Below are 18,303 nucleotides of genomic sequence, written 5' to 3' on the forward strand. Positions count from 1 at the left end.
ATTTGTCAAACTCATTTTCTAAAACAAAAGACTGTATCATCGTTATTTTTGTTAATGGTCAGATGATTTAGCATGGTCTAAAAAGTAAACATTTATTAAATTAAAATAACCTTCTTGAATATGTGTGAATTATTTGATTCTGTTAAACCTTTTCAGCACTAACATTCATAAAACTGCACATACATATATTGTATAGATGTATTTTTAAACTCATCTTACTTTTAAATGGTGGTTTTCCACCAACAACTATTGCAGGAACATGTTGTGTAAAGGTTAGTTTGATTGAATGCTTCTATTAGTGGTTTAATATGTTGATGTTTTTCTCTGGTGATCTATATTTTGCTTTATTCCTTTAATGGGAAAGAACAGGAGCAGGCGCTTTATGGACTGTCATTAATTTATCTCGTAATCATTATAATTGCTTTCTTTAAATGATAATCTATAAAACTAAGTAATGGACTGATGGCAGGTGGCTAAATGTTCATTTAGTGATTCACTGAGAAAATAAATAACAGGGGACAAGCCTGTGACAGGCGCATGAGAAATCATTTTTCAATAATCTGCCACGCATCATGGCAGGAGACGCTGGCGCTGACAGCACAGATGAAATATTTGCCTCTGTTCTTTGTTTTAATATGGGAGGAGAACGGCCCAGATGGAAACGATAGTGTTTCATATCGATGCATTTTGGACAAGAGACATGCAGAGCTAAGATTAAGGCAGCAATGCTTTATACAGAGACAGCCATGCTTTTTAGGTGAGACTGGGCGTCTGCAGAAGGCACATTGTTTCCTTCAAACCGAACAATATCCATTAAGTGAACTATAGAAGAGTGAATCTCGATCCTTATCACATAAAAACGCTCTCTGGACCTAAATGGTTTGCTTTAGCTGTGCTCATCTGACACATAATCCAAGTAGAAGACTTAGTAATCAGTCATCATTGTGCTATGTGACACTGGTATGTTGCTGATGAATGATACCTACAATGCTTCTCGATTGTTGACGGTCCTTGGTGAGGGAGAAGTAGGATTTCTTATATATATATATATATATATATATATATATATATATATATATATATATATATATATATATATATATATATATATATATATATATATATATATATAACTGTGTCCTGTGTTTCCACTGGGGCTGTGATGGGCTTTTTGAGAGGAAACTAGCAGCAACTGCCTCCCTGTTCATGAGTGAAGGTGGCTGTGGGGAAAAGGGGGAGTGTAGAGCTAGAGATTTATGGCCTAGAGGGAGATTGATTAGTGCCGTCACTAGCCCTGATGTACGGTTGGCAGTCTCCCCCTCCCAACCCATCGCATTTCACACACACACACACACACACACACACACACACACACACACACACACACATACACACACACGCACATGGAACCATACGGTTCAACACACACCTGCACATACATCTAGACACCGCTCAGTCCCCCAGGCTTTTCCTGACAGTCCCCCAGAGCTGTTGCATGTTAAGTTGTAGCAGACAGACTGCTGTTTTCTCAGCATTACCATTTTTTTGCTGTCCATAGATAACGCCATCAATCACCACGTACACACTGCCCTGGAAGGAATGTGCCTGAGTGCTGCTACTTTCTGTGTGTGCCTGTGTGTTTGTTTTGAGGATGGTTTCATAGACGGGAGATGCGGTTGAATGGCTGTGTGGATGTGCTGTTTGAAGCTGCAGAGTGACTGGCCTGGACTGTGCTCTGAACCCGTGTCAACCGTGGTGCCCCAGTGCAGGTGTGTGTTTATCATTCAGCACACAGAGCTGGGAGGCAGGCAGCTGTAGGCATGCTTTCCCAATTAAAGCTTGGGTGAGAAACCTACACCATCTAGCCCAGGGCCAGCTCCTGCCGGCTTACCGGACACAGCCATGTAGCTTTGACCTCGAATCATCCTGCTTAACATACTCAGCGTTCCTCTCTTTCTCTTTTTCTGCTCCAGGTTTGCCGCAGAACTCCCCCGGCTATAGTACTGTGCCCACCTCGCCATGCTGGCCTGTCTGCAGAGGAGGCAAAACCCTCCACCCCAGCACCCGGTGTGTGCCAGCAAGACCCTGGAGCCCCCGCAAGCCCTTGGACGGAAATGTAAGTTTACAAAGTGACAGGGAGCGCTGGAGGTCAGGTGTTCAGCTCGCTCAAAGCTAAGGAATGAGAGAGGCTTGTGTTTGTCGTTTGTATTTAATCGGTCATGGTGAATGATAGAAACGGGTAGTTAACCCTGACTCTGAATAAGCAAAGGAAAATAGACTTTCCGGTTTCTGTTGTTTGTCACTGTGTTCCCTCGCTACTCTGAGGAATTCTAAACAGTTTCATTCTGCACTTAGACCTTGGATTTCCATGTTGTTTGGCTACTCATTGTGAGGGGGGCTGTTTAGCAGTGCTGATTGTGCAGTCGTGGCAACAGGGCTGAACAGACAGTGTTTAACTTGCCTCACTGGCCCTGGGTGACCCTGAGGGTCTGTAAACATTTACAGTGTCTGGCCCTGGCTGTGCCGGCCGCCTGTAAAGCATGACAGCTGCTCTGTTTGCTCCCCGAGCAGCACCCTCTGTCCACTCACAAAATGGTGTAAAGGGACAGAGATGAGCAGGAGCTGAAAACTGTTACAGAGCTGGCGAAACTAGTTCTAACCAGTTTGAGATTAGAGAGAGCTATGGGAGTCAGGCATCTGGAAGGTGAATTTCTCCCTAATTTTGTTGAAGCTTTTGGATAAGCCTTTTACAGTAAGAGTATGTTTTCCGATGTGGGAAAGAAAGGTCTTTCCTCCTTATTGAATGCTCCAAGAGTCTTTAGTGTCCTTTGTTTACATGGCAGGCCTACGAGCTACCTCAAGCCGATTAAAAGGACGGCAGGGGAACACTAACCTACCAGTTTTTACCTCCGCTTAGAGAGGCTTAGTGGAAATGGCAGGTTCTGTGCTTCTTCATCAGTGGGGCATTGTATTAGGCCTGTAACCATCCCAGTGAAAGACGAAGAAATAAAGCACTGCCTGCATTCTTTCTCAGCTTCTCACTGGCCAATTAGCTACTTCTCAGCTCAACATCACACTCCAGTCGCCTCCTACAGAGGAGAGGAGAGTCACAAATAACAAGGTGACTAGGTGCTGCCTCTGTCCTCAGATCCGGAGTTGTATGTTGCTAGGCTGTATGGAGGTTTCATATGGAGCTGTATAGATGTTTATGAAACAGAAACAAGAGACATAAACAGAGCTCCAAGTGCATTTGGAAGGGGCAGCTCTTCAGCTGAGTGGGGTTCAACCGGGCTCACTAATGAGGTTTCAGAGAGAGGTGAAGTGAAAGGGAGGACAAGAGAAACTGAACAAAATAGAATCAGAGAAGGTAAATATGGAAAGGAAGGGAGGGAAATGGAGGGAGTCCTCAACAGTCGTCTTAATCGATTCCCTCCTTCCAATTTCACAGGATTAGCCCACTTCCTCTCAGGGTCCTTTATTGAGGAGCAGCCAGGGGGAGTCAGGACTCAAATCAATAGAGAAAAAGAACAGTCTCCAGTCTTCCCTTTGCCCTCCCTCTTACCGACCCTCTCTGTTCCTCTCCCTCTCTTTCTCCACCTGTTAAACCCTTTGATTGAAAGACTACCACAGCGACTGACTTGAGGTTCATAATGAGGATGTTTGAACATAATAGCCTCCTTTCTGTCCTTGGAGGGGGCGGGGGGAGCAAGTGTTGGATTTCCACCACTGTGTAGCTCTTGGCCTCAATAAGGCAATTGTTCATCCAGGCCCAGAAGGGGTGCAGAAAGGCAGACAGTGGGTCTGGCTGCAGAAGTGGGCACACTCAGGTCACCATGCTGAGCAGGTCCCCATGATTGATTGTTTGTGGCCCAGTTTGTGTCAACGTGGAATGGGGGTTGTGGGTAAGGTGACCTGGGCTCTCAACACGAGGCTGAATACTAGAATACACCCCTCAAAGAGACCGAGTGAGTGAGAGCAGAGGAGGGGGATTACCTGGCAGTGAGATAGAGGTGAGGTGTGTTATTTGCATCTGCTGTCCTTTACACAAAAGTAGTGTGCATGTGTGTGAGGACTAGGGTGGCAGAGCAGTTGGGATGAGAGGGCGAGGAGGGTTTTAGCAAAAGCCCCTGCATGCAGATGCCGAGTGGCTGCACAGATCATTGATGCGACTCCCATTAAAAATCCCTCATACCCTCAATAAAAAAGGACTTAACTGGCTCTACCATCAGCTGGAAGCGTTCAGATCGGCTCGCCAGACAATCAATTTCCCCCAAGCGCACAGAGCTTAGCGGGAGAAACGGGAGGCGGAGACCGGGATGTTTCCATTATCACAGCCCGCTCTGTGTCTGGACTCGGGGGGGTTGGGTAAGGTACTGTAGAGCAGGGAGTGCAGGGGAGAAAAAGGAGGGAGTGGCAGAGGGGAAAGACTGACAAGTGGGAGAGAGAGAGAGAGAGAGAGAGAGAGAGGACCGCCTGCCCTTAAAAATATCATATTGAATTAGCCTCACAGAGGCGGCTTTTGATTTTTTTTAAATATTTTTTTAGAATTAAAAGGAGTGCAGAGCATTACTTGAATTATAAATCATAGGCACTTGCTTTCCCTGCACCCAAATTCCGCACATATGTGGCTGAACTCTCCAGCGCCAGCCCCTGTCATTTTTAATTAAATCCCCCCTTATGGGTGACATTTGTAGCTTGCCCCCTCCTCTGTCCTCCCCTCCACGTCTCTCTACCACTGCCCTAGATGGAGACATGAAAGGCAGAGACTGCAGCGGAGCCAGGGCCTCTCATCGTGTTGTGCCCCAGAGAGAGGGCACCCATCCAGACAGATGAGAGAGAAAGGGTTGCAAGGGGAAAGGGTTCAATGAATGCCACTGACCTTGGCCACCCTCGGCCAGCGGCAACCTCCCTCGCTACCCATCCCTCTTCTTGATCGTCGTCCTCCACTGTGGGTCTGAAGGTCCGGGGAGCAGGGGTGAGCGTAACAGCACTGCTCCTGGAGGGAACAGGGAGGTGCACTAGTCCAGTGACGAGTAACACTGAGATGGCTGGACAGGAGGCCCAGCAGCCCCCACCACTACTCTGTCTCCTCTCTGGCCCAGACAGCAATTACTTTGCCACATGTCAGCTAAAGTATAACAGGTCCAGAATCCCTCACATGACTGGTTGATGGGGATATTTCTGCCTGGGTATTTTCCAAAATTATATATTTTCAGATTTCAGCAGGTTTTCATTTGTTTATTCATTACTTAGTGGTTACATTTGAGCCAGGCATGACATTTTACGAGATTGTCATTGTCACACTTTGTGTGCGTGTTTGTGCTCTTTATCCTGGCCCATTGCAGGTTCTGCCCTCATTAACCACACAGCTCGCTGCCTCTCCCATATTTGTCCTGTGATTGGATCAGACTTTGGGCTAAACCTGGGTGTTCCCTTGTGTCTCTAACCCCAGCAGGGCCTGGCTGCAATCCACACACACACACACACACACACACACACACACACACACACACACACACACACACACACACACACACACACACACACACACACACACACACACACACACACACACACACACACACACACACACACACACACACACACACAGTGATTCAGCATACTTTTGGTTGCATTGCAATGATTTATGTAACCCTAATTAAGATAAACTATTTCACATCATGATGAATGCAACTGCGGTGAAAACAAGTTCAGAAAACCATTTTTTCCCCAGTTGAATGTCTCCAACCAACTGGTGTGAGGTTCAGGATGTGTCTTCTTGTAACAGAGGAGTGCACACATGTACACACATGCACATACACACAAGCACACCTGAAGCCGTAATTTTCTGTGACACCACCCAGGAGGCCTGAGGTGCCAATCATCTGGGTGGAGATGAGAAGTTCCCAGAAGGCCTGATATCCCAGGTTCATGCCATGTCAGGCCAGGTTCAGCCCTTTTTTGGCTTGATCGACAGAGACAACCTGGCCATGTCACACACCGCCTCGGGACATGACATGGGGTTTCACCTGGGGATTGTAGTTTTCCTAATAGCCCTGTGCCTCTGCAGGCGGAGCTGCCAGAGCCATTAGTTTGCTTTGCTTCTAGCAGCTTCCCTTCCGTAAGCTAGTGAGAGGGAATATGCTCAGGTAATGACCTCCAGCCACCTCTCTTCCACTGTTGTCTGAGGCAGTGTGAGACATAACAGGGGAATTAGCTGTCTGTATCAAATTGCAGCATGATTTTCCAACGGCTGTTAGGTAGGGGAGGAAGAAAAAAAACGTGGGCAGCGTTTTCTGTTGAATATTTAAATGTGGTCACAAGCAGCAGCAGAAATAACAACCTTTCCCCTGATTGCCTCAGTACCCTGGAGGTGGAGGGCATAAAGTGGAACTTGGGGAAAACGAATGGAGACGGGGGAAGGAGAGAGATTATGCATGCACTTGACCTTTTCCCACTGATTGAACTACCTCGTTCCTAACTCCCATTTGGAATTCCGCAGAGTGCCCACAGAGACTGTCATTATTCCACAGTCTGCAGCAGGGAAGCAGAGGTCATGAGGTATTTTTCATAGTGAAAGGTGATTGACAGCTATCCATGGCCTGCCTCCTCCTGGGTGCCTACTTATGCAATCTCATTTTGGGGATCACTGGGTTTTCATAGCCACATGAAATATGTCATTCACACCTTCATCACATTGCTATATTGCAAAATCCAGAGTATTCACTCATCATCATCATTCATCAGGTTTCACTTTATTTCTGAGGGACAGCCCTGTGATATTGGCTGTACTAGTACTACTTACCTCATGCATACTACTGGCTCTTCTGTCATTGGCGTCTCAGCGCTGGCACACAGAGGATCATTTCCGCCTGGTGGCATCCCACGGTGCCATGCCTTCCCTCTCTGCCCTCTGCCTTCTGCTGTGAACACAGGGGGCGAAGCAATCTTATTGCCTTGGGAGGTGAGCTTGAGGAAGAGGGGCTCTGCTTTAGTTTTGTCACAGCGGGACTTGGGTTGAAAAACAGGTTCCTGGTTCCAAAGCCTTCGAGCTGGCATTTGGGCATCCCAGGTGCAAGGCTTTGACACCCTCTGTCTTCGCCTGCCAGAGAGTGGGGGTGGGTTGGGGGGATGTGAGCGAGTGTACAGAGAGTGTCCGCAGTCCCTTGCTGTCCCACAGGAAATGACACACAGCTTGTGCCATCTCAGTGCTGAGCCCACCACAGACTGACCATGAGAGGTGTTCAGGAGGTGTCGCACGCTCCTGGCACGCTCTTAGTGTTTTGGAGTGGTCTCTTCGATAGAAAACTCAAAATAAAAATGTAGTTTTGGGCCAAGATTTGGACTAACAAAGTGTGTAAGTAAGGAAGAAAGGTTGTATTACCTTTTTAACTAGATTTCCAGCCTTTACTCTATTTCTGTCCTGTCACTCCATCCAAATCGTGAAGAAATTACAGCACATTTAAAAGTATGAGTCACAATTTCATTATATCTATATGTCTGCTAAATAAATATTGTATAATGTTGTTATGTTGTTTGATAAGTATTCAAAAAAAGTCCTCATTCAGCAACATTGTACTTTGTGTCACTGGGTTACACCCTCGCACACAGTTTATTGTTAGATAAACCATAGCTGAATCTGTTAATTTCAATTTAGTTAATTGGCCCACACATTCTAAGCTCTCGGCCATGATTGAATTCACAGAAGGTGAATATTGATCAGTATGTTGTTGCTAGGGGTCACCTGTAAAGAGTGCCATTACGCTGGGAAAAGTGTTGTGTGAACAAAATTAAAACTACAGAGCCGACAGCAGTAGAATTAGGTGTTTTGGTCCGAACCAGTTGTGAACTTGCATCCCTGGCTGTGGTTTTTCAGTACACTCTAATAGTGTATAGGGCCAGTGGCGGATCTAGAAAATTTTACATGGGGGGGCAAAGGGGTAGCAAGAGATCTTGGTAGGGTGGCAGGGGAAGACGGTACATGGAAACCCTCATACATAAACTGATATGCCCTACTACGCCCCGCAACGCCCTGCTATGCCCTAAACTGCTACGCCCTAAACTGCTACAACTATTATTTCTATTCATAGTTCCATTATCTTTTTTGTTACTATAATTACCATTATTATGAATCATAATTCTCTATATCTGTATCCATCTGTATGTAACCAGCGACCACCAAGACCCTGGATATGTCTGATGTTTCTGTTGCACCAAATGCTTGCTCTTGGGAGAATTGTTGGGTCATTGTAACTTAAAGAGTGTGGTCTAGACCTACTCTATCTGTAAAGTGTCTTGAGAAGAGTGAACTGTTGTTGTATATGTAAATATTTACATATCTAACCCTATAACATATACAACAGAATGGAAATAGCCAAAAACTGAAAACACATCATGTCACAGGACATGTTATGTTACTGTACTGCAATTTATATGTAAGGAGAATATAAACCAACCATATGGTCCAGGGGTTACTGCAGCCTCCTCTTCCTCTCTGTCATCTTCATCCTCCTGATCACTCTCTGCCTCTGTACCTCTCTCTGAACCTGCAGCCTCCTCTTCATCCCTCACAGTCAATTCTTCCCTTTCCCTCTTCTCTTTCACTCATTTCTGCATCTCCTTCTGTGGTCTTCTCCTGCTCTGACCTGCCTGGTCTCTCCAGTTTACTGTCTTCTCCTTCTTCATTTCCCTCCTCCTCTTCCTCCTGTGCACTACTCAAGATTTTCTTGGCTGGCAATATCCCCACTTTTAGGCTTCAGCTAATATCTCCAGCTACTCTGGCCTGCAAAAGTCAAGATGTGAAAAGCTCTTGTTATTATTGTATTACATTACACTGTATGGCCCTGTAGCTAATAAGTAGCCTAAAAAACATAACATCAGACGAGATTTATTACATGCACACATCAGTTATGTTTAGACTAGCCTTCTTAATCCCGTTGTATTTGTTGTTTTCCCAGTTTGACAGTAAAGTATGTTGCCTGGTTTAATTTGGCTGCGCGGCTATTGCCGTGATATGTGAGAGGAAGTGGATTTTATAGTAGCCTACTCCTTAACTAATCATATACAAATGATCGGTCTCAGCAAGCACTGTGTTGTGTTGTAACGTAACGCCACCGAAACGGCGACCCTCTGTAAACGTTATGAATTCAAACATGCCAGTTTGTAATATTCTGTATTATGCTCTTCTTGTCTTTACTGAAATCAAACTAATCAAACAGCAGAATGCGCTTACAACCCACGAGGGAGCAATTTGACTTTTGGCTAACAGACGCGCTGTTGTTGATACTGACTCGCCTTTAGCAGACATTATAATTATTACAAATTTAACTTTAGATGAAACGTGTGTTTTAACTTCACCTGGGAAACAGACTTCACTTTGAGAGGCTCGGGGAGGGGGGGCAGCTCAGTCGCTCCAGTCTTTGCCGGGATGCAGGGCCCCACACCGCAGCAGACTCGCTGTGTGCGAGCCTGAATGTGCGAACGCTGCTCTGCACGTTTGATGCAGGGACGTAGCTAAGTATTTGAGGGGCAGGGGACTAAGATTACATCTACAATTATTATTTATTATGAATTAATATAAATTAATTGTTTTTTTCAATGTTTTAAGAAGCCTGTGCACATAGTGGCAGTTTGTTTTTACAAGCAAAGTTTTTTGAATGCCAAAGTTAGGGGGGCAGCTGGGGGGGCAAGGCCCTACAGTGGGGGGGCAGCTGCCCCCCCTTGCCCCCCTGTAGATCCGCCCCTGTATAGGGCAAACTGACCACAGCACAGTGTTGAAACCAATCTTCTTCTGTAGTTTGCTTGTTGGGTTCATTCTCATGAAGGCCATCTTCTCATGCATTGGCTGCATCATCATTTTAGATTTGAGAAATGCTGAATCACATTTGTTTGGTTATAGGTTCAGAGGCAGGGCGTGTTCTTTGCTGACCTCTGATTGCCAGTTCTAACTCTGAACAATTTCCACTGGACCTTTAGGCCTTTGAACAGATTTCCAAAGTGTCTACTTCATAAAGTTGCTTTTAGATTTCTGATGTTGCTAGGCACTAAAAATGTTATCGACCTACCTAGGTTACATGAAAGCAAAAGTAGTTACTTAATGAAGTGATTCAAGCTATGTCTGTTTTTATGTTTCACCTCAGTCCATTAGATGGATACAATGAAAGAATATCAATTAAGAAACAGCAAGACTTAAAATATAACACATAGCTTCTGTTAAATCTCTGCCTCCACAAATCTATTGACATTAAATCTTTTGAAATCTTTTTTCTTTTTTGCTGAAAATGTACCCTCTCTCCTCTCCTCTCCTCTCCTCTCCTCTCCCTCTCCTCTCCTCTCCTCTCCTCTCCTCTCCTCTCCTCTCCTCTCCTCTCCTCTCCATGTGTACTGCAGCCGAGTGCCTTGTTGTCTGTGCAGTGTTAAATATTAATTGGGAATCAGTGGAGGACTTGTCTCCTAAATGATAGAACAGAAGGGCCCAGGCTTGCCTCAGGCAGCCTGCAGGCGCCTTTCTTCTTCCATTTACCTGCAGGCCTGCGCACCAGCACTTCCTCCAGTCTGACAGGCCTGCCCAGGCGCCTCCAGCCTCCCCTCATCTCTCTCTCCCACTCTCTCCCTTTTTTCTTCCTTCTCCGCTCTCTGCACTGGTTCCTTTGCTTATCTGTGTATGCGCTTACAATCTCTACCTCTGGGGTCCCATACTCCAAACCTGTGTGTGTGCGTGTTTGTGTTGTTGCTGTGTCCATTTGAGTTTGTGCATCACTGTGAATGCTGCTTGCTTTTGGCTGAACATGTAGCCCTTTGAGAAAATAGTGTCACAGTGTGGCATATTCTCTTAAAAACAGGATAGGGAAGGCTTGACATAAATCTTTCAGGTCAGGATTTTAGCTTGTTGTATTTCTTTCTTGGCTCTATGCCCTGCGCTGCTCTCTGCCTCATCACTGAATGGTTTAATCTCTAGTTCTTCTTCCTTCGCTTCACACTTTGAATTTCTTTCTTCCGTGAGCCGGCCTTTGTTCCTCTTTATCAGCATTGTCATCTGGAAAGGTGTACCGAGACAAAACAACTGGCACCGGCTGCTTTTTTGGTGCACTAGCTAGCTCTAACTTGTGGGTGACCCTTGTGGGCCGAGTTAATTAAGCTGCAGAGATTTGTTTTGGAAATTAAACCAGTCTTACCTGTTGATGTATTTTAACTCTGTATCTGTTTGTACTGGAGCACAGCCTTTCACAAGGTTCAGTAAGGGTACATTGTGAAGTGGCAGGGTTAAATGGAAAATGGAAAAACCTTGAGAAGGAGAGGGCAGCAGAGAGGCAGGGATATAAATGGAGGACAGTCGGGGGGGGGGGTTGACTTTTTAGATGCCATAGGAATAACTTCACAGGCCCATGAGCACAGGCCTAATCGCACATGACAATATCGGCTGGTGTGCCAGTCGCAACGCATAACCACCCCGCTGCTTGTGCTGACTCGGGGTATTTGCTGATAAAGCTCTGCTTTCTAGACCATGCTGTATGCACAATGAGGGTGGCCCAGGCAGGCCTGAGGGCTGGCTCATCACAGGCAGCCAACCAACCGGGGGCTAGGTCCCCCCATCTAAACAGAACACTGCACTCCACTAAGCCCTTTGGCCAAACTTGATTATTAAACAGAGAGCAGTTCTGTGATGAATATAGTTATTTTTTTTCCATTTATAATCTATTACATTGCCCATCCAGTCCCATAAATTATTGCAAATGGAAAGAGCCTGGTGAAAGTCGTGCCTGAAATGAGGTCGTGGCTGTGAGCTGCTCCGTGAAATATTCAGGGTTGATATTTTCTATTGAAATGGCTTCTTTCTTTTTTTTGGCCGTCATTGGAACAAACATGAAACCCGTTCTTTTTGTTTGTCCATTTTGTTTATGGAGTGCAGTGTGTAGTGTTGGGTAAACATGTTGCCCTAGTTTCTGTGTTTGTTTGGTGCACGGGTGTCCCACAAAAGGCCTGACATGGCTGCTGCTGGCCTGCATTCCTTTGTGGCTCAAAGAGGACTTAAACTACTCACTGGTGTTGTTTTTGCTGGACAGTCAGCTAGATCAATTAGTGTGTGTGTGTGTGTGTGTGTGTGTGTGTGTGTGTGTGTGTGTGTGTGTGTGTGTGTGTGTGTGTGTGTGTGTGTGTGTGTATGTGTAGTGCTCTGCTTGGTTTAGTTCTATTTCATGCATGCTATGACTTCTTGTGTTAAACATAACATAAAAGGCCAAGACTGTAAGATGTCTGCCTAAATATCTTTATCTTTCTGCCTTTTCAAATGATATCTATACAAAGGTTAGTGCTACTGTTTTTAATACTTTGGAGAGGCAGTAGGTCTCCTCTGGTGATGCCAGTGGTGTTAATGGGGCAGGAATGCAGGACGAGTGCTTTCCCACGCTGTTAGTTTTCTTCTGCCGGGCGTGTTTGAGACAAGCCTCTGGGCCGGCTAGGCTCCGCTAATGCAGCCAGAGTGCAGACAAATGGAAAGTGACACTTGTGTGTGTAGAATGGTATTTGTGGTGACGCTTTGACTACAGATAATAAAGTGTTCACCCTGAGGTGATTTCGCCCGGCAAGCACCCCAGATGAAACTCACTTACTCAGAGAGGGAGACTGAAGAGACAGAGAGGGGGATGAAGCAAGAGAAGAGACATACACAATATAGAGAGGGGATAATGAGGATGAAGAAGAGAGAAAGAGACATATATAGAGGGAAATTGAACCTGGTTTTAATTGTGTATCACATTTATTTGCCTGCTACTTAGAACTAAAAATAAAGAACATGTATGGAGCTTCGATTAATGGATTTTGACGATTAATTGTTATTGATGTTGTAGCTATTAAAGAGAAAGGATCAACAGCAGGGTAAATAGTTTGGGTCAGCTGTTGGTAGCAGGGTGTCTGTGTGTGTGTGTGTGTTTGTGTGTGTGTGTGTGTGTGTGTGTGTGTGTGTGTGTGTGTGTGTGTGTGTGTGTGTGTGTGTGTGTGTGTGTGTGTGTGTGTGTGTGTGTGTGTGTGTGTGTGTGTCTGCCATGCCATCTGTACAGAAGAGTCCTTCAGGATCAATCAATTCTCAGTCATTTCCCCTACAGCTCATAAAAGCCAGGTCTGTCTGGAAAGAGCATGAGGTTGCCACATCAAACCAGCTAATTAATTTTCATGGCTGATTCAGGAACATCTGGCTTTAGAGATAAATTCTAACAAGAAAATGAAAACACAACAGTGTCCTGGTGGTATAATATTTCACATTTCTTGGGAGGAAGCCTTTATAACAGAAACCTAATTAGTTGTTTTGATCGGACACATTGTCCACCATCACGTTATACATATATGTGAAACTGTAAAAGAGCAATTATATTGATAGGCAAACACGTGCAGAAAGGGAAAACGGATCTTGTTTTTCCTCTGCTCCTTCCTAGTGTTATCTGTACCTGTGTACTGTATTAACTGCACACGTGGACTGCCTCACTGCAGGCTAACTAAATGACCTCATGCTGCAGTCTGTGTGAGGAGGAAGCCCAAATTAGGCTCTCAATTTGGTATTTCTTCCATCTGCTTGTGCAGGAAATAGGTTAAACAGATTAAATCTGAGATGAGATTGGTTTTAATGAAATGAAAGATTAGATTTGGGAGTTTTGTCCAAGTTTTTTCTAATCTCTTTTAATGAATAAATCCATTTTTGACATTGTGCCATGCCTGTGTGCCTGGAAGGATCAGTGTGCAGATTGCTTTAACATTCTCATTATCCTCTTTGCTATTCGTGAAACATGTTGGCAGGTTAAAAGCCCAATATGTGATAACAGCATGCCACCGCTTGTTGAAAAATGTTGTCCAACTACTGATTTTATTTATATAGTGATTCATTCGATTACATTATTTTCCTGTTATTTAGTGTCTAACATTTGATTTAAACGTAACACTATGTAACTGTAAAATATACGGGTTGTTCACTTCGCAAAATTTTAAAATAAATGTGAAGAATTTAGAGGCGACACAGAGGAGTTTGGTGAAGACAACATGCAGTTGTTTAATGATTATGATGACACAAGCAGCTGTGAATTCAGACAGCTCTATCCTCTGAGAAATCATTGTAGTTTGATTTTTATCTTTGCAATTATAGATAGCAAAGGCCTGACAAATAATTGCCTTGATTTATCCTCTCGCTGTGTTGTTGCACAAGAAAATCAACCTTGAGATGAACAGAGGGAGATGAGTGTTCCTAAAAATGGCTTTTCTGATATCAAGCAAGCAGCAGGGTTCCCTTTCCCCTCACTTGCACTTGAATTGATTAGTACCCCGGCTGAGGGCATATTCAACACGTCTGCCCCCCTGCAACGCTGCTGTACCCTGTTCATCACTGGCTCATACACGTGCTTCCTCTGCTCCCTCTCTCCCCAGGAAGCTCCTGTGGGGCACTGAGGCTTTGATTGACTGATGGCCGAGTCCACAGGACGCCTCTATTATTATCATCTCTACCTCGGCAGAGGGGTGGGGGGCTAGGTCCAGGGGGTCTGGCCGACAGCCCCTGCTTTGTGTGCCCGATAGTCAATTAGAGGCAGCGCACTGCCGGAGACGAGTGGGATGCAGGGTTAATTGCAGAGGACCAAACAGCTGGCTCTATCAGGGCCCATTGTGTTTGCAGCAGTTGTCACGGCAATTGAGGCCTGGCTGTAATCGCTGACTAATCAGCCCTGTGCCAGATGACACCTCCATTAGCACAAGGCAGGTATTGTTCAGGACGCAAAGCTGCTTCTGGATTCCCCCCGCCTGCCCATCCTTTTACAGCAGGCTAACGGAGGTGGGGAGAGGATGTCATAGACCATGATCCTATCTGCTAAGAACTAAACAATAGACTTAGGTCAAGGGTTCCTCCATGGAACAATGCTGTCGTATCTGCCCTTTCTAGGCTGCAACACATTTGACAGGTCAGACATTTTTCCAAGCTGAGGGGTGAAGTCTGTTTTAGCCATGAATTATTATTATATTTGAATAATTTACAATGAGGTTAAGGGAAAAGTGTCCATTAGTGGTGGAATGTGAATAAAAGGGGCAACCTGCTGGCCTAGTGGGCTAAAACGTGTACCACATATTTCAGAAATCCCCAATTTGAATCCTGTGAGGATGATTTGTTGCATGCAATTACCCCACTGCATGCTGCATGTAGATTGAAGGGACCTATGATGAGCTCAGCAGCTAATATCCCCTCTTGGCTCACACACATTAAACTCTCCCTCTCAGGGGGAAATGGCTCCCAGTGAACTTGGTTGATGTTGGACTGAGGCTGACCCTATGTTTTCTTTCGTCTCTGCTCCTGTTGCTTGCCCTAACCTCATCACAGACGGCTCTGTTTGTTTAGCCAAAGTTATGTATACTTTGCACTCGTTCTGTGAAAACTTAATTGCAGTTCAACCAAACGGCTCTCTCCCTTCATTTAAACAAGCACTTTTTTCCCCACTGCTCACCAATGTACATGGTCAGAGGGGATCAAAATATGCAGTAAGTAGGGATACGGGCATGCAGGAGTGAGTGAGGAAACGGCGAGAGCTTTTTGATGTGTTGGAGCTTTTTTTCCACTAATAAGAAGAAACTACTCCAACCTGCTCGTAATTTTAGAACACTTGGAACACTAATAAATGGGAGCAAGGGCATTTCAGGCGGTTCTCTCAGACTTTTCCCTCAGCTTATTCATTTAAACCTCTAATTAAAATGCAAAGCATTCTCATGGTCCTCTGGATTTGGTGCTGCACTCTCGCACAGCCTCTGACTCCCTATCTCCTCTCCCTTTTTCTCCACTCCCCTGCTGACCCCCCTCCCCTTTCCACCTCACCTAACTCCCTGCTCTCATATTCTTTCTGTCTGCCTTTGCTTCTTGTGATCAACACAATTTGACCTCTCACTTGGAAGAAGTGCACAGAATTTAATGGATTTTTTACAGTCTAATCTAACCAGTTCCCTCTTTATTGCTGTTTTGTACCCAGTGGACCTCATCTTTAACAGCCCTCCCCCCTCACACCAAGAAAATTAGTTCATCAGAATTCAAAATGTACTGCTTGCTAATTAAAGGAGTGTTAATTGAGTGTTCAGAATTGGGTACCCCTTTTACCAAACGCGCGCGCGCACTTACACACGTGCATACACATAAGCACACATGCAATCACAGTAACAGCAATGGGTACACCAAGGACGTTGCGCATGGGGAGTTTCATGCCAATCAAAAATAGAGAGAAAGGAGAGTGCCCATCCTCCAAGTGAAATGGGATTTCTAGATCATATCATGGCCTACTGCAGCTCAGTCCGGCTCTGGGCTGCCATGTTATCCTATCTCAGCCTTGCTATCACTGTCTGACCGCTGGAGAGTGTAACGCTGCACAGATAGCCTCTCTCACTACGTGCATGGTACTAATGAGGGGTGGCATTTAGAGATGTGCTGCTCTGACACATGGGCATTGTGTGCCAGGCACTGGGTGATTAAGGACGAAGGTCAGCCCATTAATTGCCTCCCTGCCATCTTCGCTCCCTGGCGCCTGATCTCTCAGAACTAATGCATGTGTTTGCCTGAGCTTTTATCTCATCTGCAATGCAGTTCAATCATATGCTTGGTTTGTTTACATTCCTTTCATGCAAAACTTTTTTTCTTGCTTATTGTTAAAGCAGTGCTAGCCCAGGTTTCCCTGTTCATTTACTATAAGCTGTTTCATGTGCTTGTGAGCGCACATAGCCTCCTGCTCACAGGAAGGGAAAAACCATATTCTTCCATCCCCAGGGAAATAATTAATCCTTACAAGGCTGTCGCATGTCGAAATGAAGCGAGTGTAAGGCATTTAGCCCAGGAGGCATTGCAGGCTGTCGCCCGCACAGGCACCTGTTGTTGTCCCTGCCCTACATTTCATGAGAGAGAGCTGAGCAGAGGATAACAACATGCTCCACTGATGGCAAATGAGACACACAACTGCAGATGCAAGTGTGTGTGTGTGTGTGTGTGTGTGTGTGTGTGTGTGTGTGTGTGTGTGTGTGTGTGTGTGTGTGTGTGTGTGTGTGTGTTATGCCTGTTTTTCTATTTTCATGCATTGTTTTTGCATGCACGGCCACACTGGAGAGTGTGCACAGGTGCAGGAAACCCCCTACCTTATGAGGAGGTGAGGGCTCACACAACGGAGGCAGTGCTGGCTGCCTCAGAGGGTGTTTATCAGCCAGCACCATCTGTATGCTGCTGCTCATAGCTATGATCTACTGCAGCCTAAACCAATAAGTCACAGAGTGCCAGCCTAAAAAGAGACTCTCCTTTAACCTCCATGTCCTCACTCACATGTATAGACTTACTGCTCTGGAGGAGAGAGATGTGGAGACCCTGCACATCAAAGACACAGAATGTATAATAGTATATGTATGAGAGTGAAATTACACCCCAGTTTCTGGTCAAACTAACTGTAATCAACTTTGCTATAAAATTTATACCATGGAACTTTTTATTGAGGAAGCTGGAATCAGAAGCATCCAGATGCTCATTTGCCTCCTCCTCCTCTTCTTCCTTTATGCCTGTGGGTTCTAATAACCGGAAGCCTTTGTGGAGCTGAGATGGGTTTTGTAGGCCTGAAAGGCCTCTAATCCCTGTGGCCTGTGAAGTGTGAAACCCTTTGATGCCAGGTTGGTGTGCCAAAGGCTCTGCCTATTGACAAACAAGGGCCAAGCTGGGAAAGGACTGAGGGAGAAGGCTTTCTCGTCTCTCTCAGAAGAAAATGCAGGCTCAGGCATGGAAAATATGGACTCAGTCAGTGAGAAGGAATAGAATTAGCCACCCTTTAATGAATTTCCTGGCTGATTTTATAGTTTTTTTTCCCCTCATGTGGCAGTAATTAGGTGGAATGATGGGCATATTGCAGCTGGGGGCTTGTAGGGACGGCAGGGCACAGGCCCTTGATATGCCTGAAAGACAAGTATTTTTCCTCATTTAGACCATGTGATGATCAAAGATCTTTTTTTGCCCTCATGTAAAGAACATCAGAAAAAATGCTGCCATTCCATTTGCATGTGGACCAGCAATGTGCTTTGAAATGAGCATGTTTTTTTTATCTTCTGAGCAAATGAAACAAGTCTTCTGTCAGTTTTCCACCGCAATTCAGAACATCAAAGCAAATGGCACTGCCGTCACCAAGGAAGCAGAGCTTTGCCTCAGTAAGGATGGTAAGATCTTAGATAGGCTGGCCTGGCACACTCAGCCTTGCCCATTAGGATGGCACCAGGTTCCCTCACTCTGATTAAAACTAAGTCATTGAACCCAGGTCATTTTTACAAATC

At 45.3% G+C, this 18,303-nt stretch overlaps 1 protein-coding gene across 1 annotated transcript in view; it reads left to right on the top strand.

Moving 5' to 3' along the window:
* The window catches only part of fam222a (family with sequence similarity 222 member A), a 46,953-nt gene that overhangs the window by 23,360 nt on the left and 5,290 nt on the right, over window positions 1-18,303 (top strand). The window contains exon 2 of the mRNA XM_039803256.1: window positions 1,974-2,116. Within this exon, the coding sequence (XP_039659190.1) occupies window positions 2,020-2,116 (97 nt within the window). The 5' untranslated portion in view covers window positions 1,974-2,019. The remainder of the gene's footprint in view (window positions 1-1,973; window positions 2,117-18,303) is intronic.

Source organism: Perca fluviatilis, chromosome 6 (genome assembly GCF_010015445.1).
Source record: "Perca fluviatilis chromosome 6, GENO_Pfluv_1.0, whole genome shotgun sequence".
Lineage (NCBI taxonomy): Eukaryota > Metazoa > Chordata > Actinopteri > Perciformes > Percidae > Perca > Perca fluviatilis.